Source organism: Lepisosteus platostomus, chromosome 6 (assembly GCF_059453375.1).
Source record: "Lepisosteus platostomus isolate fLepPlt1 chromosome 6, fLepPlt1.hap1, whole genome shotgun sequence".
NCBI classification, from domain to species: Eukaryota; Metazoa; Chordata; class Actinopteri; order Semionotiformes; family Lepisosteidae; genus Lepisosteus; species Lepisosteus platostomus.
The window spans coordinates 20594101-20621427 of record NC_142616.1 but is presented as its reverse complement, the minus strand read 5'-3'; the positions used below and the strand labels follow the sequence as shown (position 1 = coordinate 20621427).

General features: G+C 38.5%; 1 protein-coding gene across 3 annotated transcripts; it reads right to left on the bottom strand.

The window, feature by feature from the left end:
* Positions 1-121: 121 nt before the first annotated feature.
* cdhr1a (cadherin-related family member 1a) lies at positions 122-27312 on the bottom strand. Of its 3 annotated transcripts, XR_015939484.1 has the most exons (18): positions 27127-27312; positions 26468-26563; positions 25544-25689; positions 24674-24724; positions 24425-24514; positions 23712-23798; positions 22668-22784; positions 21987-22130; positions 21248-21326; positions 19733-19833; positions 18954-19157; positions 15378-15530; positions 14829-14993; positions 10330-10397; positions 7850-8078; positions 7209-7463; positions 2012-4962; positions 122-1935 (listed from the first exon to the last, which is right to left on the bottom strand). XR_015939484.1 is itself a non-coding variant. In XM_088634705.1 (17 exons), the coding sequence occupies exons 1-17, from the start codon at positions 27185-27187 to the stop codon at positions 4417-4419; spliced, it is 2592 nt and encodes an 863-aa protein (XP_088490831.1). In that variant the 5' UTR covers positions 27188-27312; the 3' UTR covers positions 122-4416. The 3 variants fall into 3 exon arrangements, 2 of the variants coding, with proteins under 2 accessions (XP_088490831.1, XP_088490833.1); XM_088634705.1 differs by having other exon boundaries at positions 122-4962; XM_088634707.1 differs by lacking the exons at positions 122-1935; positions 2012-4962 and adding an exon at positions 5264-6685.
* Between the last annotated feature and the right edge of the window lie 15 nt (positions 27313-27327).

Sequence of the window (27327 nt, the reverse complement as noted above, 5' to 3'; positions counted from 1 at the left end):
GAGGGGAATTTTTCTGAACACAAAGAAATTCAGAAATACTTTAAAACCAACAGTTCAAATACTACCTAAAAATTAATAAATTATACTAATAAAATTAATAAAACACTTAAAAAGTAAGATATGGCCTATCAATTGAATTTATTTTACAAATGACAATTTTACTCATATACATTGTTCTCTTTCCTCAAAATAAATATAATGTGCATTTTTATTTTTTTAAATGAAATTAGACTGTTCAGTCATCAAACAATACTAATACATTGTTTTAATCACATTAATCGCACAGCTTAAGAATTTTTAGGCAATATACACAGACAGAAACAAAAATATTTGCGATAAGTGATAAGCTTTTTTTTTATTCTCCAGCAAATCGGACCCACTTAACTAGGATTTAACACAACCCAAAGAAATATTTTTTTCAACCTTTGAGTGGACATTGATTATTCAATAGATATCCAGCCCACAATGCATGGTTTTCACCTTCCTGAATTACAGGAGCCTTAAAGGATTGGTAATTTTTTAAAAGTGCTTTTTGCCACCTTTACATTTTATATTACACATGTTTTTACCACAAGTTGTACATTTTTAATGAAGGGCTCACAATTCCAAAACATTTACCCTCCCACAACCCCTTCTCCTGAAGAAACCCCTTTGTTACTTTCTACATTAATCTATATACATTTATTTTCATTTGAATCATCACTAACTCATAATTTGTTTTCAAAGAGCTCTGATACAAGGCACAGATAGTTCACATAAAGGTATGTGATTTCTTTATCAAAACAATAAATTGAACACGAACCTAAACTGTATGCCTACATTAAATATATCTGTCAAACTTATGATGTGGTTAAATAATATATTGTCAGTTGTTACACTCAGTTAAAGCACAGGAAATATACTGGTGATAGTTATATAGTTAAAGTACAGCAGTCCTTAAAATTTACATGAAGACAAAATGCATATGTAATATAAATGTATTATTGAATATAATTTCTTTCTTGTTGTTCACACATACTGGTAGTAGTCAATACCTTAATATGTTTTATATTCAGCTGTGCAGTTTATGAAGAGTTTCAGAGTTCTCTTCTAAACCAGGCCATTATTTCTTTGTAGTTCAAGTAGGTAGCTGCGTCAGCATGTGTAGGCTGCAAAGGAATGAGTAAAAAGTTTATTTCATGCTGAAAAGAGAAGAAGGAAAGACAAGGTTTCGGCTGTGGAGCCTTCTTCGGCTCTCGATGACATCTGTAAGGGAAAGGAGGTGGTGAGAAAGCCTGGTCTTGGAACAGATCGCTGTGAAGAGTCGGAATGCTGGTTTAGTGCAAGAGGGAGCAAGTAGCTCTGGGGGGAAGAGAAGGAACGATGAAGAGATCTAGAAAAAGATTAGAGGAAGGCATAGTGGGTCACAGCATGCGTAGACTGGCGTAGTTCAGCATGCGTAGGCTGCAAAGGAACAATTAAAGGTTTATTCCATGCTGAAAAGAGAAGAAAGGAAACGTTTCTGCTGTGGAGCCTTCTTCAGGTGTGAAGAAGGCTCCACAGCTGAAACATTGTATTCTGTGCTGTATGTGCTTTTTTTCAGAATATTATTTCTTTGTTCTAAATTCTGCACATTTTCTGATTCAATTGAGTGGAATTAGGGGGAAAAACTAAGTTATTGGTTTGTTCTCTGGAGAAGCCTTCTTGATCTCACAAAACCTAGTAAAATGCTATTTAAACTATTACAGGTGTGTCAAACCTTCACAACACTTGAGCATGTTTAAGATGGTTTAGTGATCCATTTGCATTCCTGCAAGTCATTATTATAAACTGAGATCCATAGGAAGAAGCAGAATTTCATATAATTTAAATGGCTTATTGGATGAAACGTAATGTAAATTACCTGCTCTGCCATATTAATTTCATAATATCAATTATTCTAACATTGACCAGCCACTTAGAAACCAACACAGTCTCTGGGTGGCACTAACATATTTCGAAATGTATTACTTTTCAAAGCAATTATTTGTACAACATACTTAAGCTGCCGTCATTCTTCAGCAATAAAAATACATACTCTACCAAGATGTGCCACTCTAATGAAGCTAATCTGGGCTCATTTCAAAGCTGATGTCTGATGTGTTGTCTACAATTCTTCATCTCATAGGTCTTACAGTAGATTGCTGCTCCTGAATCCCTCAGAATCCCCTTGCCTTTTCCTTTTGAATGTAGTTATCCATTCATCTTAACTAACCACTAACCACACAATAACCACATCACACCACTAACCACATCTTAACTAACCAGTCAGTCAAAGGATTAAGTGTGAAGAGGTGATTTTAAAAATACTGTATGCTAAACTTTCCGACACCACAACTCAGTGGAAATAAGATACAATATCAGCCCCCACATCAGATAAACAATAAAACATTATTATTTCACGTAAACATAATTTTAGAACTTTGTTGTTCTTGGTGAAATTTAAAATACTTAAAATACTAAATATTTTACAATCACATGACATTCTAGTCGCAGTGTTCAATTATAAATATACAGTAAATATTAATAAAAAACAACAAAACATGGAATTTAAATAATTGGCATAAAATACAACAAAACCGCATCTCAAGATAGGTAATGTTCAACTTGCCCTACCAACACCACTGTTGCTATTTTCATATTTATCCTTTGTTTTATGTATTTTTTATTTTTAGCAATATTTAATTAAGATACATATCTTTGGCATTGTGAGTTTGGTCACTGGACTCTACTCTGTTATACAACAAGCTTTCTGGGTTTCTAGTAGCTTCAAAGTGAATGTTTAGTAAACTTTAGTCCTACTTTAGTATCACTTTAATTTGGTCTTCCATCTCTGGATTTTTCTGAAAAAACCTCAAGCTTACTGCACATTTTTGTCTTTGTTATTTTTGAGTTACCAGAAACAGAGTATCAACAATAATAATAAAATATTAAATATAAAAGCATTGCTTATTGTATGTTTTTTAACGATGGATGCAACTAAAGACATGTTTCTTTCTTTAAAGAAATTAAATCATTGGGATTTTTTTACATTCTAAAAAAATATATATATTTTTCAATGACAATTTGACACAGTTAAATCTTGACTTTAGAAGCTGTTTTGAGATTTCAGCTCTTAATTAGTGCCACTTTAGTGGAGCTGCTGATAAGCATCTTAAATCCAGAAGATGGCAGTGCGGTGCCAACATTATAGTCTGATAAAGGCCAGGCTGTTTAGTGTGTACTGCACACATTAGTACAGTATGTATTCTGACCAAGATCACGGAGCTGAAGCATTTCTAGGCCAAAAGAATTTGAAATACAGCTTGAATATTAGGATGTTTTTTCTTTCAATGCCTGCAAACGTATAAATAACCAATCAAATTTCACAATCACAAAACACCAATCACATGTCGAAATATGCCAATTAGTGTACAGCTGCTTCACACATTCTATTTAAAAGATTAAATGAATAAATTCAGTGTTTTGGAGTGACTAAATCAACAAAATGTAAGCATGTGTCAATTTTCTCAAGGAATTTACTTTGCCAATGTGATTCCTGAATTAAATAAAATTCTGTTCAACTTTTCAGAATCCTTAAAGAATGTGGTTGTCAAACTTTACTTTGAGCATTCGCATCTACATCTTTCCATCAGAGCTCTGAATTAATACGTTTTCCTAATTGTTAATTAAATTGATCCAAATGAATAATGTCTTTGTGCCCTGGGAAAGAAAGAATTCATTTAGGGACAAGAACATTTAGGGACAAAGGTGTGTAAGCCTGTTGATGCTATAATAAATGATTTCCTAGCCTTTTCTCCTGAACACTTTTGACTTTGCACTGTTTAATTAAACTTATATTGTACTAATTTCCCTAAATTGCTTTCACATCTACCTACACAAATGTATTTAGAAAACCTACTCCTGTATGTTCTCCCTCTTTATCAGTGATTAATTTTCCTTTGTTGGAGAAAGTCCATTTACAGTATCTGTCTTCGAGGAGCAGGTGCAGTGTTCACGTATGGTTAGATGACAACAGCAAATGACAGTTCTATGGTGTTGTGTTAACATAAGGCTAATCAATCAGACGTTCTTCAGCAAAACAAAACTCAACTCAAAAAGAGTTGAACCCATACTGTATGATATTTCCATTCACTGAACAATTTTCAATGTGTTTAACTTACATTATTCAATCTCCTTTTGTCCCAGAATATTCAATGCAAACGCTCCTCATAAAGTTATCACAATAGAACGAACAATAATGTCATTTTATCCCATCCAGTTCTTCCTGATCGGGTGTATTCTTTTTCATAAGACATGTGACTATCAGGAACAGTAATATATCATCACAGTCAAATACTGACATATGAGCTATCAAGGATTAAATCCAACATTTAACAATGAAAACAAAAAAATAACTCAATAGCGGGTTGCACTGTTCTCTATCATCTTTTTCTCCAGCTTCATCTTTAGCTCAGACACCAGTGCCGAGCTGACATCTTTGTTACTGACGGGCGTTTTGGCAGATGTGGACGCCAGTGATCCGGACACCGTTGGCACAGTCCACACTTTCTTGTCGGGCCTGGGAATGTACTGGGGGGGTGGGGGCAAGGCAGGGGCGCTGGGAGGCGGTGGCGGCATCTTGATGTTGTTGTTGCTATTCAGATTCTCGTCGCCACTTCCTGGGTCCTCAATGGCGAACCTCTCAGAGGAGTTGCCACGGCGACCGAACGGGAACCAGCCGCGGTGCAGAGTCCGCAGCGGATGCTTTTTGGGCCTCTTCTTGATGATGCGGCGGGCCGGCGTGATCCTGTTGGACGTTTTGTTGCGCAAGAACATAGCCGTGGAGATCAAGACCGTTACGATTACCATAACGCAAATGACACCAGCGAGCACACCTAGGGCTTTCATTGGGTTGTCCCTACTTTGCATTAAAAAGGCCGCCATAGGCCCCTTGAGTTGAGTCTGTAAAAGAGCACAAAGAGAACACATATAATCAAGTCCATTGGACTGGGATAAAATGTCAACCTTCATTTGTCCAGAATTTGCCATCTAATAATATGAACGCACACCACCCTGCCAGACAAGTCCAGAGAGTGAAATGAGCCCCAGGACTCTTTGTCTCACTTTTCAACACGTAGACTCGGGGTCTAGTGAAAAATGTCATGCTACCGAACAAATATTTTAATCTCTCAGATTTTAGATATGAAAAGGACTTTAACGATATCATGAGACATGTACATTAAACTCTGGTTTTGCCTTCCTTTACTCTTAGGAACACTGTTGGAAGGTCTGAAGTCATAATGCCACTGGAGGTGCAAGCCTCTTTGGTGTTTCTCCAACTCTTTTGTAGCTGAACGTTGTAAGAGCACAAATGTGATCCACAGGCAATTGAAGAGGATCATGTTTTCAAAATTACTTTTATGGCTGAGGATTGCTATTTTTGTTCTCTTACTGATTTGCTAACATATTGTCTCATCAAAATATAGGAGATGTGTTCTGAATTATATTAAAAAACAGCCCATTATATTCTATATATTCTACAAAAAGGGTGAAAGAATGGTATTTTGAGCACCTTTTAATTGATGGAAGACGCTAATCATCACATATCACTGAAGTGGTCTCAGAGTTTTATCTCTTTGTATTTATTAAAAAATAAGACTGCTAAGCAAGCAACACACTTCTCAGCCTCTGCTTTACTATATCCCTGACAAAGAGAAGTATCATTACACTGGAAATGGATTATTATCATTAAACAACTCTCCCAAGACCAAGTCAGGAGACTGATTTCATAAGTGAAATACACACCAAATTTCAGCATGAGCTCTGAGTCATTGAAAAAGAGCAAAGCTGCCTACAGCTTTTCCATAAAGTCTCCTCTGCATACTGTATATACATCTGGCAATGCAGCGCGTTTGGAGAGATGTGATGATTCCAGATATGTGGGCTGTTACATGTTCACATTGTACAAACCCTAATCTGATTAGCTGTACAGCCTGGCATTCCATGACCCTGACCTAGTGCGCCTATCAGTCACAGTGTTGTGTAATAAAGTTTTGTGCATTCAGACAAGATCAGAAGGGTTGTATGGGGCACCTATGAGTGTGCAAATGTAGGATCATAATTTAAACTCCAGTTACAAACCAACACATTATTGAATGAGACTGTACCAAGCGCAACACTAGTTAATAATACTGTTTTAAAAGAACATAGCATCTATCAAAAGTTAATTAAGAATTGGAAATGTACAAAATGCACCTTTTATGGTTTTAGTTTCCTACAATTCCTTTTCAGATTCAAATATATTGTTACTTGGATGGTGCAATCAAATTGCTATCTGGTTAAACGTAAATCAGTGCTTTAGGAAAGTCTGTGAAATTTGTAGTTTGTTGAAGATCCACATACTAATTTATCCCCCTCAAGAATTGTGCTCCTGTACTCTTTTACAGACATAAACAGATTTTCATAAAAAAAAAACAAAAGGCAATTAGGGATAGGGCCTCCTAATAATCTTTCTGATCTTGCCCTGTGGGTGAACCCGAGATCTTTTCACGGATTTCCAGTACATGATTGATGAAATGAGGACTGTTAATGAAATGCTCAAGATGACAGTGCTCATGCAAATCCAAAACACAATCCATGGACGCTTCCTGAGGCCCAAGATGTATGTAAATACCCTGGATTTGATCTGAAAATAATACAACACAAACACACAACTTTAAAACAGGCAACTATGTTGCTGAAATAAAGTCACACTAGAGAATTTGCTTTTTAATTGCATGTGGTAAATTTAAAAGCAAATTACCTATTGAATTATTGGTTTCATGAAGTTAAAGGAATTAAGGCTGACATGCTGGACAGCCACCCCCATTATCACAGTGCAGATTGAAATAGAAAGAGTAAATTTCTGATGCCATGTTTTGATTTCAGATATAAGTATCCTGTTAGAGCACTAGTTTAAAGATGAAAAAGGTATTAGTATTTGGAAGTCATGAGTGATTTCAGAAATTATTTAGGGCAACTAGCAATGCATTAGGAAGAACAAGAGAGGATCTGGCAGTGGGTAATTCTGCTTCATGTTCTGATCACTAGTTAAAGGGAAATAGCCCATAATAACCAGACTCAGTTAGCAAAAAACAAATGAGCACATCTCCTCCTCTCCTCTCAGTCAGCGAGTGTTGATGGGGCCAAGAGACACACTGGAGTCTTACCGCTTCAGTGATGTCGATTTTCACCACTGCAGTGGTGCTGAAAGAAGGGGAGCCTCTGTCTTTAGCCTGGACCACCACTGACCATTTACAGTCCCTCTGCTTCGTGATGTTCTGCACTATGTCCATTGACTTAATGTAAGACTTAAGCTTGATCTCCCCAGTCTCTGTGTTTATGTCAAAAATATTATCTGGATCTCCTTGCGTGATGGAATACTCAATCACGTTATTGGGCTCCTCCGCATCATCGTCTATTGCCTGCAAAACCAAAAAGAAGACTGTGACATTTTTTGGTCATTTTTTCTTTGTTCAGCAGGACCGTGCGTTTTGAAATGAGGATCAAACGAAACTGAGAATAACTTTTCATAAAAACTTAATTAAAAAATAAAAACCGTCTGTGACTGGTCTGCCAGAGGAACTACAGGAAAACAAAAAGGGGCAGAAGCCTGAGGTTTAAGAAATGATCCAAATGGATAAACAGAGAAATTATAAAAATATATAACAAAACCCTTATCTCTATAATATCTCTCTAGACCTTTTTCGCTCTATCTCTATATCTTTTTAGAAAATGGCATCGTTACTTGGTGTTTAAATTATGTAACAAGATAATGAGGTATGGCAGATGGTTAATTGAGTGAACAAACCTCTATTTTCACGGGTGCACCGATGACCATAGTCTTTTCAAGAAAGTTTTCGTTGAATTCGGGGGGGTGGTCATTCATATCCAGGACGGTAACGAAGACCTCAGCCAGGCTGTACTTGCCCTCAGTGTCCTCCGCCTTCAGATAGAAGTTGTACTTTGATTTCTCCTCTGCGTCGAGAGTAGCCCATGGCTGAGTGTAGATGATTCCCGTCGTGGGATGAATGAGGAACCTTACAAAGTGGAATGGGAGTTAAAGCAAACCACAGATCATGGCTGTCAGGTCTTCGTCAGATCTATTCTCCAGTGCTGAAAACATCAAGACGCAGTGTGCTTTTCATTTGCACTACGCACTACATGGTGAATTACCTAAAATTACAGACCGGCCTTCAAAGAAAAGATCAAAATGTCTTTTACTGGAATGAATCTGTGCACACTTGGGAAAACAATGTGTAGAACATTGGCTTTTGAATGTTTAATGAACTACAAATTAGGTTTAGATTTAAAGAAAGGGGACTTCATATGACATTTAAAAAGAAGCAAATTGTGTGTGATTTCCTAATTGTGAGACAATAGATCAGGATCAAGTTTGCTCAACACATTCTGAAGAAATGGACACTTTACACGGGTTAAAAATATCAAATTTGAAGAAAAAAAAAAGAATTTGCTCAAAATGATTTGTGTCTCGTTCAGCCATTTTCTAACTCCTACCAATTTGCACCTTGTAAAACCCAACATCTTCTTGTAGATGTGAATTTTCACACATTTATAATTAGTTCCCCCTCTGAGGTGGGAGATGTGCATAAATTTACATATCCCTGCTCCACTCCTCGGCTGCACAACTCCAGAATCTTCTTAGCACCAGCTGTCACACTGCGAGTTAATTGGGCCTGTTACATGAGACAACCCTAGGATGTTTATTTTTTTTACCTCCCAATCCCATTACAAGATTAGTCAAAGCCTTTCTGCAGACTTTAAATAAACTCTTTGTGAAGCAAAAGAACCAGACTTTTCTAGTCTAGTCATTTCTGCTTCTTCATGTACAGTCAATGCTAAGCAATGCTAGGAAATTAGAAACACACGCTGATTTGGTTCCCATGATTTAGAATGTATTATGAATAAATAACAAGGTATGCCTAAATGCATTATACTCTACATTGCATCTATGGTAGAAGTGATCGTTTCCTCTTAATACAAGATTGTTGGTCTTTTCAGCATATAGGCAGCACTTGCAGAGTCACAGGTTATTTATTCCTAAGTGCAAGTTATTAAATTTTAGGAGAATTAACAACAACAAGTCAGTCACACACAGCTGTTCCTAATCACCATCATTACAGAAATTGGCTCCATACTGTATATATCAAACATAAACACCTCCCTTAGCATTCATTCGGTTCACTCCTCTCTGAATGAGAATTGAGCCTCCTCATCCTATGGCCAGAAGGCTGCCCATTAACTAAGCACAAAGCATGAAATTCTTGGATGTTGTTGTCCCTAGTGCAAAAGTGTTGCAATGTGGACTAATCTTTCTTCAGAATTCTTTATTCTTCAGAATTAAATATTTCATCAAGATCAATGTCTGCCATGTAGGTTTGGTATTTTATTTTTCACCACAGATCAGAACTCCATGCTTTATAGCAAACGTTAGTATTATTACACTCGCAGTGTTGGTGATGATGTTCCAGCCTCCAGCCTCATCTCTCCAATCCCTAATTTCAGATTCGCCACTTTTTACTTAATGAAAGCACATTTTTATTTTTATTTTACTTTAAAATTTGATTTTACAACCTGCCAAATAAAATGACTTAAGGTTGACTTCAATAAACATGCATTTTCTTTCAGAGCTAAAAAATCTGAATAATACAAGTGTAAAATTAAAAGCGCTCCGCATGGTGAAATCCTAAAAACAAAATCACAAAAGGCTCATAAATTCACCAGACTGATTCCAAATGTAAAATAAATTAAGTCTTCAAATCTTTACACTTGCCCTGAAGCAAGGAGTCTGCTCTTTTTGGATTGAACTATGCTGTTTGTAGATGACCACAGCCTTGCTACTGATTCCAGAGATGTTCTACAGAAATTGATCAAACATTTCACAACCTGTCACAGTCAGTTGACTTTAGTGGTGTGCTACTGTAAGAATGAAAGCCACATGTGAGCCACGTTTGACAAACACTTGCAATACACAGTGGCATCCTTGTGTTGATCAGAAGTGATACACAATGAAAAAATGATGGCGGTTAATATAATGTCTGTTTCTCTGGCAATTTACTGCTACAGTACAAGAATTTATACTGTACTATGATGTAACGGGCCTTTTTGGCATTATTTCTTTAATCGTAATACTGACATACTGTACTCTAAACACCAGCCAACACACACATGGCTCAAGCTGTGTGATATGCAAGAGGTGTGACTGTTAAGCCTTTTCTTTGTAAGACTCATAAACCGTTGGCCTTAAGGTATGAGAACATTTCTACTTACAAATCTGAGCCTGTTCCATAGATAGAGTACTTGACCTCACCCCAAAGACCAGAATCTGGATCTGTTGCCTGTGAAAGATAGGAAACATTATTAGGTTTAAGATAGTTATCTTAACTCAGAAAATCAATATCCTGAGAACTATACAATATTTTAAAAGGCATACTTAAATATGCCCTGACATTACTTTGTCAAACATCCCATGTAGTTTGGTTTGTCACACTCCGGTCATGCTTTTCATTGATTTTACTGTTGTCACATTGAACATTTATTAAACCAACATAATTTATTTGATATCCTTGCTGCTCCAAACTCATTTGACTTTTACCTATTAAAATAGTCAAAATAGTCATTAAGATCAATTTGAATGAGTTACTTCAGGTAAGCGAAAATAGAAAATGTGAAAAGGTCAGCTTCTATTTGTAAGAAATCAACAAGCAATAACTTATATCATATTTACAGAAAAACTAGGCCATCCTGATGTTGTTCATTTAACGTAAAATAATTATTTGTGGATAGCAACCCACTTTCAGACAACATGGGGGTTATTTAGGTCTTAACAGGCTGGTCCAGTTTGTTTTTTTCCATTGTGATGTTTTGGAAATAGGTACAAAGGTCAGAAACAATATAATTACAAGTACAGGTGTGCGCCTACATTTTATTTGTTTGATCACTAGTCAGTCGTTCTAACAGCTAATATTAGTTTGGAGTGTACTGTCTACACAGAAGTGTTTATATTTAGTTTTGTACAGTGTCAATGCGACTCATCACAGGTGGCTTCTAAGAAAACTTTGACCTTTGATACAAGAGTGAAGGTGACGTTTGGATGAGGGAAGGATTAAAAGAGTTATATTTCTCCTTTGACATTCCAGAAATCTTAAAAGCATGGCTTAATGCGTACTTACTGTACGAACAAATTAAAATTATAATACCCATTTGCAACTGGCCAGTTTTATATTAAATGTGCTTTACAGAAATAGACACATAATAGCATGCACAGTAATAGCATTAAGAACTCCTCTGCTAAGTGCTAGGCACTTGGAGATCAGGTATTTTTTCATTACACAACAGAACAAAGCGATAACCATCTGGAAGCTTACCTCATTTTAAACCTTCCTGCAAACTGCTCATAGTTTTTGATTAATGCTGTTTAATGTTAATTCTCTTGTACATAGCCAAAGTTGTTTCTAACAACTTCGGAAAGATGGCGACGGTTTACAGAAAGCTCTCTCGTTGTGTGTCTGTTTTAATGTTTATTTATACGTTAATACTCTTGTTTTGTGTTGGACGCTCAATGTCTGCCATTACTTATGATAGACAAACGCTTTTAAACCTGAGGATAGACTCCTTAATGTCATCAAACAACTTTTTTCACGTACTGGACCCCACCTGCTGGATCGGACAAAGATGCGGCGAACAACAACAACAGGTGGGCAGCAGACGCCGGGGAAGACGAGGCGGCGTGCTAGCGCGACTACGAAGGCGTCCGCACAGACCACCGCTGCCGTCTATTTTGTTAGCTAATGTTCAGTCACTGGACAATAAGATAGATGAGCTACATTGTCGGATCAACGCGGAAAGGGACCTGAGGGATTGCTGTGTTTATGCCTTCACTGAAACCTGGCTGAATGCATGCGTCCCGGACACCGCCATCCAGCCAAAGGGGTTCACCGTTTACCGCATGGACAGAAACCACCAAGCAACCGGCAAACACAAAGGCGGAGGCGTTTGCTTCCTGGTCAACAGCAAGTGGTGCACCGACGTGAAGGTAATCTCTAAATCCTGCTCGCCGAATCTAGAACACCTGACCATAAAATGTCGACCCTTTTATTTGCCGAGGGAGTTTTCCGCCACTATTATCACAATCGTTTACATTCAACCTCAAGCCTGCGTGGAAGCAGCACATAGCGAACTCCACGACATTATCAACAAGCACGAAAACTCCCACCCAGAAGCCGTCTCAATTGTAGTTGGGGACTTCAACCACTGCAATCTGAGGAAAGTTCTGCAAAAATACATTCAGCATGTCACTGTACCGACAAGAGGAGGCAATATTTTAGACCACTGCTACACAACAATAAAAGGGGCATACAAAGCGCTTCCCAAACCGAGTTTCGGTAAGTCGGACCACATCGCTCTCCTGTTGCTTCCTGAGTACAAACAGAAGCTGAAGACCTCCCCCATTGCGAACAGGTCAGTGCGTTGTTGGTCTGAGGAGGCGGATAGCAAGTTAATAGACTGCTTTGATAGTACAGACTGGGACGCATTCAGAGCTCCCGACACAGATTTAAATGAGTATACGGACGCGGTCACCAGCTATATTAAATACTGCACCGACGTTTGTGTACCAGAAATGAAAATTAGGTCATTTCCCAATCAGAAACCGTGGTTCAACCACGACATTCGCAATAAAATAAAAGATAGATCCACCGCGTTCAAATCGGGGGACAAAGAGCTGTACAAGAAATCACGGTATGCATTAGAAGAAGCCATAAAACGCGCCAAACGGAGCTACAGAGTGCGGCTTGAAATGCAGTGCGCTGACACCCGGAGGCTGTGGCAGGGATTACAGTCAATCACAGGCTACAAGGGCTGCAGCCAGGAGATTGACACGAACAACACATCCCTGCCTGACGAGCTGAACCACTTCTATGCCCGCTTTGATGCTCTGAACACGGGCACTGCCGAGAAGACCCCAAGCGTGCAGGGCGAGTTTGTTCTGAAACTCTCAGAGCAGGACGTGCAGAAGACTCTGAGCAGGGTGAAAATCCGTAAGGCTGCAGGGCCTGATGGGATACCACCTCGCGTCCTGAGGACATGTGCAGCCCAGCTGACCACAGTGTTTACAGACATCTTTAACTCCTCCCTGTCACAGTCCATGGTCCCCACCTGCTTTAAAAAAACCACTATTGTTCCAACCCCCAAAAAGACAAAAGTGACATGCCTGAATGATTACCGCCCAGTAGCATTAACATCTGTGGTGATGAAATGCCTGGAGAAGCTGGTGTTGTCACACATCAACTCCTCCATCACAGAGTCCCTGGACCCCCTGCAGTTCGCCTACCAGAACAACAGATCAGTGGATGATGCTGTCTCCCTGGCTCTGCATACAGCCTTGGAACACCTGGACACTAAGAACTCGTATGTGAGAGTGCTGTTTGTGGACTACAGTTCAGCATTTAATTCCATCATACCCTGTCAACTGGTGACAAAGCTCAGGGGATTAGGTCTGTGCAACTCTGTCTGCAACTGGCTGCTGGACTTTCTTATCGAGAGACCACAGGTGGTGCGGATAGGCAATAAAACATCAACACCACTCACCCTGAGCACTGGAACCCCACAAGGCTGCTGTCTGAGTCCAAGGTTGTACTCCCTATTTACTCACGACTGCACAGCAAGACACAGCAATAACCGCATCATTAAGTTTGCCGATGACACCACTATAATAGGACTGATCAGTGATGATGACGAGTCCACTTACAGGGATGAAGTTGTACAGCTGCTTAGGTGGTGTCATAGCAATAACCTGGACTTGAACATAAAGAAAACGAAAGAGCTAATAGTGGACTTTCGGAGACACAGGCCACACACTCACAGCCCACTCAGTATTGATGGAACGGAAGTGGAAACAGTCACCAGCTTTAGGTTTTTGGGAATTCACATCTCTAAAGATCTAACCTGGACTGTGAACACTGACTCTATCATGAAGAAGGCTCAGCAGCGCCTTTATTTCTTGAGGTGCCTCAAGCGATGGGGGATGCCAACACATGTGTTGGTGAACTTCTACCGCTGCACTATCGAGAGCGTCCTCACCAACGGGATCACCGTGTGGTATGGCAACACCTCTTCGCGAGAAAGAAAGGCACTGCAGAGAATGGTCAATATGGCCCAGAAGATCATCGGCTGCGGTCTCACCGAGATTAAACAGCTCTATGAGGACCGCTGCCGTGGTAGAATTCTGGCCATCACAGAGGACAGTCACCACCCCGGGCATGAGCTCTTCACCCCACTGCCCTCAGGCAAGAGATATAAGAGCATACGGACACTTACCACTAGATTCTTCAATAGCTTCTATCCACAAGCAGTGAGACTGGCGAACACATTTAGCCATCCCCCTCGGACCACACCTACACCATCACCATCTACCTCATTGTAATTTATTAATTGTACGTCTCCAGTCATTGTTTACACGTCTGTATTGTTTACAGTCAAACTGTCTGCATGTTTACTTGCACATTGTCTATTGTTTGTTTGTACATTGTCTTGATGCACTGTTTGCACTTTGTTTTGTTTTTTACACTTGTTTTATAATCGAGAGACTTTCTGTAAGTAAGAATTCCATTGTACCAGTACCGGTTACATATGGCAATAAAGTTCAAGTTCAAGTTCTGTTACAACTTGTCTCCTTCAAATTATCTTTCTTCTAACTCTCATCCTTTTAATCGAAGGCATTTTTTCCCATCGTTTTAGAAGTGTTGGTTAAACAGCCTAGTGATACTCACCGTTACAGAGACCACGTTGGAGCCTCCAGGGGAGTTTTCTGGGATTCGGGCGATGTAGTAGTCCGAAGAGAATTTGGGAATATTATCATTAGTATCCAGGAGATGAATCACAATGTCAGCAGTTGAGCTGAATTTCTCAGGTGTGTCGATTTCAACAGCAAGGAGCTAGGAGAGCAGATTATGGCATTTTTAATTCGGATATAAACGCAAAACAATGTCAAGATTAAAGAACATACAGTACTATAAACTTTGGGTTGAAAATAAATTTAACTCAGATGGCCAATTTTGTTTGATTGATGATTTTTTTACCTGTGACACTGGAAATGTCATACATTATCTGAAAATGATACACAGTATACAGTACTCCTGTAAGAACATACACCAACAATACAGTCAAAACACAGCAGGAAAATACTGGTACAAATTACTTTAAAAAATACCTCCAATAATTAAATGACTGATTTTACTTAATTCTTCATTTCCTCATCTGGCCATCTGGGTTATTTCATTATAAGTAAAAGTACAAGGAAAATGTGATTAATTTCACACCTTGAATGTTAAGGACTGGTACTTTTCATAGTCTATTGCAGCAGAGTTTTCCACAATGATGGTCACCTGTGCTTCATTCAGCACCGTCTGAGGGACCACTCTGAGCACATGACCCGGGCCCACCAGCCTCAGGTTGAACTTTGCATTGGCTCCCTAGGAAAAGACATTCGACAGGAAATGAGATCATACTTTTTTAAAGCATTATTTCAAAGCTTGGATGCTCAAACTGAACACTTACTGTATGGGTGAAAGAAGTCAAATGTGAACAAAAACCGCAAAGAAAAATCAGCCCTCATATGTGTTGATTTCTTATATATGCACCCTCTATACTATTCACAAACCCAAATAAGTTCAGGTATACGCAATTAGCTGAGTGGCCTCTATCTTTGTGCAATCATAGTGGTTCACGTGATTTCAGAATAAATAAACCTGTCTCTGTAATGTGTCTCAGTCTGGTAGTGAATTTCAAGAAAAATTCAACCATGAAGACTAAAGACAGGTACAAATCAAAGGAAGGGCATGAAAAAGTTCAAAGGCTGAATGGTCCCTTCGAGCCCAATGAAGTCAGTCATTAAGAAGTGAGAGGTGTACCGCACTAACCTGAGACTGCCAAGATCGGGTCAGGCATGGAGGAAACTTACAAGGGATGCCAGTGTAAGGCTAACAGCAACTTTGAGAGAGCTACAGTATTCAGTGGCTGACATCGGGGAAAATGTGCACAAGTCAATGATAAACAGGTCACTCCACAAAGTTGACTTGTAAACTGAATAGAAAACCCATCTCACCTGCCAGATGAAGTTTGCAACTAATAATTTCAGTGATAATGCACACGTGATATGGCAAAAGGGTTTGTGGTCAGACAAGACAAAATTGGAACTTTATGGTATAAATACGAAGTGTTACATGTTGTGAAAATCAAACACATTGTCCCGTCAACATTATTCCTACTGTCAAGCATGGTGGTGGCAGTACTATGTTATGGGACTATTGCAATTCAACGGGGACCAGAAAGATTCTCAAGACTGAAGGGAAAATGGGGGGAACTAAATTCCGGCAAATTAGAGGAAAACCTGCTTTAGCCTGCCTAAAATTGGGATGATAATTTACCTTTCAGCAGCGCAATGACCCAAAGCTACAACAGGGAGCATTAAGAATAAGAAAATGATTGTCCTTGGGTGGCCCCCTCAAGCTCCTGACTTGAATCCGGTAGACAACTGGTGGCAAAAGAGCTCAATTGTTGTCCATCAATAATCCTCAGCCACCTTGATAAAGCTTGAGCATATTTACACAGAAGACTGGCTTAACATTGCACCGTCCTGGTGTGTAAAGTAGGTAGAGATGGATCCAGAAAGATTTCCAGCAGTCATAGATGCTTCCACCAGGGACTGACCATGGAGGCTGATACTTATACTTATACAATGAAGATGTTTTAGTTTGGTATTTTTGCAGTTTTTGGTGACATGCTTCTTTCTCCCATAATAGTGTTCAGTTTGAGCACTCATGTGCATGCTCATACATGGTGAGCATGTATTGTGTTCAAAATGTGCATATTCATTTTAATTTTAATTCAACAAAAAAGGGACACCATTGGAAGTGCAAGTCACTTTAAGTAATAAAATGAATTTATGTCCACAAAGGGCTCTGCTACTAGTTACTAGTACTAGCTACTAGCTACTGTACTAGCTTTGCACCTGAGGATCTCATCCAGGAAAGGAGAAAGGGTATCAGCAACATGGCTGGATGCTTGTTTTATACTCCTACAACCCTCTTCTGAAGTAGTCCTGTTGTCCTTTATAAATTCACATAATGGAATTGAGTGAAACAAGTCACAAAACATTTTTAGCCATCGGTAATTATTTTATTTCTATTTTAAATTTGGATATTTTACATATAGAAGGCTCTCACTTAGTAAGAATGAACATTTTGTGGCTGCATGCCTTTGCCCCTGCCAGTCCTATCTACTTTAAAGAAAATCCAGCTTGCGCTCACGCTGTCAGAGACGTCTGAGAGCCAAGACATTCAAACAACAATGAGCACATAAAATTACATTTAGGAGCCAAGACAACACACCAGCGGCAACAAATCGGAGAAAATCTTGACGCAGCCAATTTAACCCAAACTATTAAAGATTAACAGAATGAAAGCAGAGTAAGATGTAGATGCAATATGAGCAAAAATTGAGATTTCAAGAAGCCCCCAGAATGTGGGCCATTATTCATACTGTATGTGAATGTCCTATACCCTTGACATACCCTTGACATTAAGATACCATGGATTATGTTGATATTTTAAAGTCTATTTAATCCTCAGTTCTTTGTGTGTAATGAAAAGGCAGGCACAGACAGAACAGGATGCCCAGGCAGCAGTGTTAGGTCCCAGTGATCTTATTTTATAGAGGCGAAATTGATATTCACAATAATAAATATGTTAATCTAGGGATGCGCAAGCTCAGACATAAGGCAAATATGAAATCTGCTAACAGACATGTAACACTAGTCCAGTCTGCATTACTATGAGACAGCATCTTTAGCAATCTTTTTAGATGAATGACTATATAATTGTTATTAGAAACTACTCTGTGGGGTTTATGTTATCGTAAATAGTCCACGTTGGAAATCGTTTAGAAATTGCATAATGCCATGATTTGTATCACTGAATGTGCCTCAAATCAAGATAATTTCAACAGACTGCCAAAAGTTATATTGCAAATGTTGTCTTCCGAGGCAGACTGATATACATTTAGAATGCACAAAATTAAATCATTCGCTTTACTCTGAAATTCTTAGAAAAAATTCATTGTCTTGTAAAAATCACCGTATTTCTTTTGAAAAATTGGGTATTATAAATCATTAACATTTGTGTTGCTTTTTGTGAAAATTGTTTGCTTATAGGAAATAACAATACAGACAATATACACATAATACACAAAAAACAGCAACACATAAAGAGATAATTACTGTAGCTGAATAAATAAAAAAATATTGTACCACCCTTCCCTGTGAATAGCAGGGACCGCAGCCGCAGGGCTGATGGGAGATCTCCCTTTGGCTCAAGAGGCTGGGTCCCTGTTGAGTGATGCCTGAGGCCTGGGTTTGAGTCCCTGACGGTTTGGGGCCGACCTGATGCGGTGGTGGTGAGGGTGCCCACATGAACCCCGTAGCGTTACAATATTTTATAAACATTTTGCAAATAAGAAATTTCTTATGCATTTACCTTTAATTGTTTTTTCCTAGTTTGTAAATTTCAGTGTCTGATATCTAAAGCAAAACCATTATTGAAACAGCAAAAAAGCATCACAAAACAGTGGCTCAATCTCAACATAGAAGCTTTGACTATAACATAAATGTGGAAATCAAATGAAAGCTTCAACCAAAAACTATGGGCTTGCAAAGCAAGTTACCAAACCATGGAAGCTACTTTAATGGCATCTTTAAACAAAAAACTCTTGGGTTTGAGGGGCAGGCAGGCTATTAGCAAAATAGGACCTGATAGCCTAGTAAACCTCAGCACAATATTCTTATGATACATCATCTGGAGTGCAGTTTGCTACACTGTAAATATAAGGCATATGCCTACCTGATCTGAGTCATTGACTGTTATCTTCAATCCTCGCAGAATCTCGCCCTCTGGAGGGTGTTCGTACATTGTCAGTTCGAATGTACTCTGAGGTCCGTTTTCGCCATAGAATGTAGGAGGATGGTTGTTGAGGTCCACAACTCGGATTGTCACAGTCGAAGTCACGTGGGCCACCACATTGCCCTCTTCACTTACTTCTGAGGCCTATTGATCACAAAATGAATGCAGATTTAAGTAAATATTTAGAAAAGTAGGGGTATTGACCCCGGTGTCCTGGCCAAACATCTCCCTAGCCTTTACCAATCATGAGCTCCTAATAATCCCCATCTATGAATTGGCTTCATCACTCTGTCTTGTTCCCCACTGATAGCTGATGTGTGGTGAGCGTACTGGAACGCTATGTTTGCCATTGCATCATCCAGGTGTGGCTGCACATTGGTGGTGGTGGAGGGGAGTCCCCATTATGTGTAAAGCACTCAGAATGGAGTGTCCAGAAAGAGCAATATACTGTATTATTATTATAGAATACTTTTAAAGGGACTTGGAAACTTTGAGACTTTATATCTCCAAGAACTACCAGTGCATCCAGAGGCCAGTACATGATAGGCCTTTAAATTTCTCTAAGTACTCTTAGGGACACGCTCACTAAAGAAACACATGAACCCTCATTTTTAAAATACAATCATCATCATCATTATTATAAAACAGTCATATTTACCTTTTGGCAGGCAGCTGAATTGTCTAATTAAACTACAAAACACAACATTAATACTACCTACCTGGATTCTAAGTTCATACACCTCCTTTTTAAGATGGACAGGATAGTCAAGAAGACTGATTGATCCACTTGTATTGTTTATGGCAAAAAAACCATCACTTCCTGTTAAAGAGAGACAGTGAACTGGTCTATAATTTCCAGGGATTGGATACCATCAAATACTGCAAGGATACCATTGCTTAAGAGAGGGATAGTACTCATGGATTGGAGAATGTAGTTGATGTTGTTAATGTAGTGCCCATCTCTAAAAAGAGTTTGAAAACTGAGCCAAGTAATCATAGACCACTTAGACATTTATTAGAATTCAACTAGAAAATCACCTGTCTGGAAATAACATCCTAGGAAACAGTCAACATTGAGTTGTAAAAGCTTAAGTCTTTCCTAGCTAACATGTTTGAACAAAACAGCAACAGTAATGGACACACATAGAATATACATATGTTATTTGGATTTTTATATATATATTTGTAGGCTTTTTATAAAGTTCCCCATAAAAGATGAATTCTCAGATTACAGGCAGGCAGGCATTACAGATTTTAGTGCAGGAGAAAAAACACAACTATAAATACAAAATGAGAATCATTGAGCTAGAAGAGTCGATTTATGGTAAAGACATCAGCATTTTTGTTGATACATCATTTACATCTTTGTAGCCAATGTGGGGAAGCAATTAAAAGGGTGTGCTAAATTGCTAAAAGTGTAGAATTTAAATAAAAGAGTGTCATGATACTATTGTGTAATGCACTCATTTAGAATATTGTGCACTGTTTTAGTCTACATGCTTTAGAAAGGACATTGCTGCCCTGGAATTGGCCCAGAGGAGAACAACCAGATACAGGCCTGTGAGAGGATGGAAGAAGATGCCCAGACATATTGTAGAAGCTGATACTGATCAAGAAACGGGCAGATGGGAATTAATCCTTGGATTGGTTGACTACTAACTACCAAACAGACTTCTTGTAGCAAATTACCTCTTCTTGTTTGTAACCTTTCTTAAGTTCTTAAGTATTCTTCTAATTACTCTGCTTACACCAAAAACAATGCAGACATGGCATGTTTAGATACAGTATATCTTCATAACAAGATATAGAGGTCAACAAAAACTTTAGAATTTTTAGATTACATTTTCCAGCAATGAACAGTACTACCAAAAGTACTAAAACTAACACCACAGTGTCCTAAAGTATTTGTCATTTACTCTGAAAGATGAAGTCAGAACAATAAAGCATGAACAGATGTTCCTGCATCTGCCAAACAGCTACTGATTTGTTTGCCAATGTTAAAATGATATTGATAAATGGAAACAAATAACAGAGACTTTACCACAGAATGATTTATACATGCTTTCCCAAATATAGTTAAATACTGTCGAAATGCTGATTATAATGTAAATTTGAATGAAACTGTTGATAGTGCAATTATATCAACTCACTGCTTCACTCACAGTGAAGGACAGGGTCGATTTTTATATCTTAATTTTCTTTGCTTGCAGTTTTTCAGTAATGTTGGCTCTTACCATTTATGATGGAATAATGGATAGCATTAGGGTTCCCTCTGTCTCCATCATGGGCAACAACAGTAAATATTTCAGATCCCTAAAAGGCACAAATATAAAGCACAGGTGTTTATATTAACATTTTAAAAAGAAGGGGGTTTGATTCAAATTAATTTAAAACGGTGGTGTAAATTCCCTAATTCAAATTAATTATTAATAGTTTAAAATAATGTAATACAATATAAAATAAATAATAGTTTTGCTGCCTAATTACTGCAAATTATAAAACAAATCTGCCTGACAACTAGTCAAGCAAATAAACCTGCATAGATTATAGTTAAAGGTGCTCTTTTAATCATATTCTAATGTATTTTTATTGGCATTCCCTTTTAGTTCAAGAGTAAAAATAATTTCTTTAACTGATCCTGTACAGTATTCCTAATGACCATATTTAAAAATAGCAGCCACCATGAAATCTGATTTAAGTGTGCCAATGCACATACAACAATACAAAAGGTTCACTCGAGACTGAACCTGTGACGGAAGGTGATGTCACTCCCCTCTCTCCCCTCACAGAACATGGAAAGGCTTGAACTATCCAACAACAGAAGGCCTGGTCTTTTGCTTTTGGCGTAGGGGAACTCTCAGCTGTCTGGAGTGTGGTGCTGTGTGGCTCTGCAGCCAAAAGTGCCAGTGACCAGATATGATACTATCCTAAATGGGACAGGGCCACACTCATCGCACTTCTGTGACTACTTACCAGTACGGTGTCTTCATAAACATATGCATAATAGGGCGTGCCAACAAAGGAAGGAGGGGTGTCCTGAACATCTATCACATTGATGGTCACTGTGGCTGAAGATGACAGCACCTGGTATTTTCCCTTGTATTTTCCGCCACCATCCTTAGGCAAAAGAACATTGAGTGTGACAATATTGACCCCTTTCATTCCTTTCTGGAACAGCAATCCTAACAGGAACTCAAAATGGATTAAACATGGTATCATGGTGGCATTTGATAACTGTCTTATTTAGGATTCTTTGATGTTTGCTTGTGCACAGTATACTGCTTTAAATCTGCTGTAACTCCCAGGGGGAGTATTAAAGCTGATTGACTGCAAGAGAGGAGCCTGCTGACTGAAGCAAGCATTGAAACAATGCACATAGTCTAAAAGGGACAGCGTGATGCATTACATGAAGTCAAAATGGCCTGTCCCAGTTAACTCTGGACAATCCTTGCACATTATACACTCTTCCTTCCATACACCTTAATTTATCCAGTGGGACAAATGAAAACATTACAGCTTTCCGCATGACAAAATATAGAACTGGTCTGTTAAATGAAGGAGTTAGCATGAAATTTCATAGGTGCCACAGGGTTTCCATGCGAAGATAGTGCGCTTATTATCCCAAGAAAACAACTGGCACCCTCCGTGTCTCACCTTTGCTACAACCGTGATGAAATGTGTCCTTGACTTCTCATAATCAAGAGCTTCTCCAGGTTTAATGCGAAGGACCCCGCTGTGCCTGTCTATGGCAAACTTGGTCATCCGGGAGTTCTGAAAATGAAAAAGGAAGAGTTCAATTCAAATGAACAGAAAACTCACGGCAGATATTTGAACTCGAACATTCGGTGTACAAATAGAGCTTTTAAATAGGAGGAAAATAGAGTATAATCTATGTATAAACATCTCACGTCTTGAGCATCCCCTAGGGCATTTTGTCTCACAAGCCCCATTCCCCTCCCCATTTCCACCCTTTCAGCAGCTTCCTGACTCATTCTTCACAAAGCAAGGGGGGTCCTGTCAGCTTCATGCTCACACTCTGGCTGCCAATTTCCTCAGCCACACCAGAGAAAATGTATCGACGCCATCCCTAAACCTTTTTTGTCTCACGTCATTCTTTATGGTTTGGCCGAATTACTGACAAATATGTTGCTTTGGTAATTATTGTCAGAATCTAAATGCTTCCATTTCAGAAACCAATAAGCAAATGAAGGGTGTAGATTGACTCTAAAAAGGAAAGATATACTGTGTATTCTGCACCAAGCAGCAATCTGGCGTGTCCAGATGCTTTACAACTACAGTAAAATCTGTGTCCAGATATCTAGGATTGACAGTGCCTCTCATGCCCAGATGCTCAATGTGTGTAAGAGCTGAAACAGTCAAAGTGTTGGCTAACACATGGCAGGAGGACTCATCAAATCGAAACTATTCACTTAAACCTCCAATTACCCAGATATACTGTAATTGAAAAGTGTTCCTTGCAAAATACAGCACTGAACTGTACATCTAAAATGAAAAGTGTCTCTAATGCACTGTTACTTGGTAATACATGTAAACATCTAATTACACCTTTATGATGTTACTTGTTTATGTCTTAAAACAAACAGTCTAATATCCACATATATTTTCATTCACCAGGTGAAGATGAGCTGACCTTGAAGTACATGGGTAACTATGGGGCACCAGCGGGACACACCGTACCTGAAGGTAATAGGTGACACTGCCACCTGAACCAGTGTCTTTATCCACAGCCTGTACTTTAAAAATACTGTCGCCTGAGGGTGTGTCCTGGATGAAAAACAACACGAAATTCAAACAGAGAGCTGGGAGTTGAACAAGAACCTTGAGATAAACATTAGTGAACCTCGGTTTTCACAAGACAAACACAACAAATTCAAGTGTTATCTTATGTTCTTATCGGGGGCAGAAGTGGAAACAACATAAAAATGCTTTTAAAACTGAAAACAGGAGACACGTCTTTACCCAAAATGTTGTGGGAGTGTGGAGCAAGTTACCCAGCCATGTTATTCAAGCTGATACCCTGGTTTCCTTCTAGAAATGTCTGCAGATGCTTGGATCAAATAACTACTATGAAACCGCCTAGATAGGTCAAATGGCTTACTCTTGTTTGTATCCTTTCTTCTGTTGTTATGTCTTTTTTAAGTTTCATGTAATTAAAAAAATAAATATAACAAATTGTTGTTTTAAACCAACAGAAAATGGTGTGTTCCATGTTGGATGTGTTAGTAATATTATGCTTAACTACCTCTCCTGTTCAAAATTTATACAACCAGCCTTGTGTGAAATCTTTATCGTACAGTTTTTTAATATGAAGAGCCTTTTTTATAGCACAACATTTTAGCTAGTCTCATTGAGAAATATGTGTTGATCAATTAAGAACTTCTCAAACTTACCTCTGGGACATTTACAATAAAAGACATGTTTCCAAACTCTGGGCTTTCATCATTGGCATCAGTTACCAACACCCGCACCTTTTCAACCACCTAAAATGAAACAGGATAAGGTTTTCTGTAAGTACAGAAACGGGGGCGACGGGGGTGAAACTTTTATCTGACACATTCCATGATATAAATGCAACTTTCAGGCCATATGTTTGACAGTCAGTCATCTCCATTAAAGGTCACACAAACACAAATACTCACTTTATTAAGGCCATCAGAAATACTAACAAGAACTTCAATTTCATCTTCTTTCTAATGAAACGAGAGAAAAGATTATGTAAGTGTGATGCTGTGGCATCCTAGGACACAGCAAAATGGAAACTCTTCAGCAATTTTTACTGCCGCAGTTGCTGTCAAACTGTTTTTCACCCAAGGCCTTCACTTTAGATTACTATCTTAGAAAGATTACTACCCAACAAGCTGCCTCCAAACCTGACAGTTCCACAATGTGCTGGAGCTACCAGAGCATGACAGCTACAGAGTACACATTTTCTCAGTTTATAGACTTGTTGACATTGCTTTATGCAAAATCTCAGTTCCCTAGGGCAGAAAAAAAGATAGGACATGTATTTAGAAATTGATGAGCTTCTCTGACCTTGGTCCTCTGACTAATGTTTTGACACCCAAGAACAATTGTTTCTGCTATCTGTCTAGGTCACAGGATGCTTTCATTCTTTCTAAGTCGCAATTAGCATCACATGGTATATTTAACCTCTTGACTGCCCTGCCTCCTGCAAAACCTTCACTTGAAATGACACATGTAAAGTCAGTGGGAGCTGCTCTTTTCATATGCTGAAATTCAAGACTGAAACACCGAAGTCATAGAGCAGAGTTGGTAGGTAATATTGCACATAAGATTTCTGCTTCCATAACAGAGCAGCAATAATTGCTGCTGTTTTTATAAATCCTGTGCACTCTTCAATTCATTATCACAATATTTCAGTATTGTGAAAGGTGCAGGTCAGATAACTGCAGAATATGTAGGATGGACAGAATACAAATAAATTTCAACCTGTTTCTTAACTCTTAAATCAGGAGGATGAAAAGAAAACTGAAAATCGGTTTCCTTACTTCTCTGTCAAGTTCTTCAATCAGAGTTACATTTCCAGATTTCGGTTCCACTTTAAAGTACTCTTTTGATCCTGCTTCAAAAGCCAAACCAAATGTTACCAGGTCCTGTTCTGGATCTGTCCCATTGAGAATATATATTTGGGTCCCTGTTGGATGAATTGGACAGAATTTGACATCTACTGTATGCAAAAATTAAATCATTGAACAACATGCAAATGAAGCTTCTCACCTTGAACTTTCCTAAATAAAAAGCTTATGAATAAAATCGACACAGCGAGATTTGAAATTAGCTCTAGTTTAACCCCTTTCCCTGAACTATAAATAGGTAGCAGGACCAATTTCAAGTAGTGTCAGTTGCCATAGTGTCAAATAGTTAATTGTTTCAAAACTATAGATCATGGGAATCTGTGTACATAGTTCATGGTGTCAAGCTATGTTCATGTTTGTCTTTGTAAACCAACGTTGGCCATGAGTGATTGTTCTGTGTGGTTAATGTTTTTCCCTTGTTGAATTTTGGGTGCATACATTTGCTGTCGTGCAAAACATCTAATTAGCACTATACAAATATTCATGTAAAAATTTCATAATGCATTTCATAATGGAAAATTACTAATAAGTAACTGCTTGTTAATGGTTATCTAAGTGCTTTGCTACTTAAGCTTTGTTAGTATGTCACTCTAGGCAGCATTAGTGAATTTAAAGCTCATAATACTCAGTGCTTGTCACTGCAGATTCATTGTTCTTTATATTAAATCATTTCTGGCACATTCACTTCTAGCTAACGGATATCAATAGCTTAAAATGTTATTTTCAAAAAATTCTGAACGCATTTTAAAAAGGGTAAATGTTGAATTCTCTATATTCCATTATTCTTCTTTATTTCATGATCTCTGTTCGTCATGAACTTGGAATGTAAAGGCTTACCAACGGGCGTGTCCTCAGAAAGGCTGAATAAAGCCATGTTGCCCGTGTCACTGCTGGGTCCATTGTCAAAAAAATAAGGAGCATAGTCCCCTTGTACTGTAGGAATGTACAAAAAACCAGGAACATCAATATGGAAAGAGCATCACAAATGACACAGCTTTACATTACTGACTGACAAAGAAACTCCACTGCAATTGTTTACCAAATATAAAACAATAAACATGTCCAATCTCTCTTATCATTCCCAGTTAAACAGGATTCTTAAGATCACAGCAATGCATCTCGCACATAGCCAGCCAGGAAAAACACACCTCAAATAAATCTAATTTAACAGCACTTCACAACTTATGGACACAAAGATCACATTTTACATTGCTTCATTCTAGAAACATCGTCTCAGAACAGGGAAATTGACTCACTTGCTGATTAGAGAGTAGCAGCCAGGCAGAAGCAAAAAAATAAATAAAAGAAAGAGAAAATGTTCAATCTGGATCTGAAATGTAACTGCAAAAACCAGAAACCCGTTTCTTTCAATGTGCACTAGTTCCCGAGTTAGCGCGCATACAATAGTCTAATTGAACAGGAGGTCAACAAGGCATCTAAAACATGTACTCCCACAAGAAAAAATAAAGATTGTTTGTTTTTTAAAAGTAACTTACCTAGACAAACATGCACCAAGGTGAGAAAGAGTGAAATGTATGTCTTCTTTACACTCCTCATTCTAGTGAAATACAGAAAGAAACTAGTAGCTCTGGTTCTAAGAAGGCGGTGAAGTGCCCTTCAGGAGGTGACTATGGCTGATTACAGAAGCGCTAACAGATGCTGAGATGCTAATCCAATGACACGTCTTTATTCTGGAG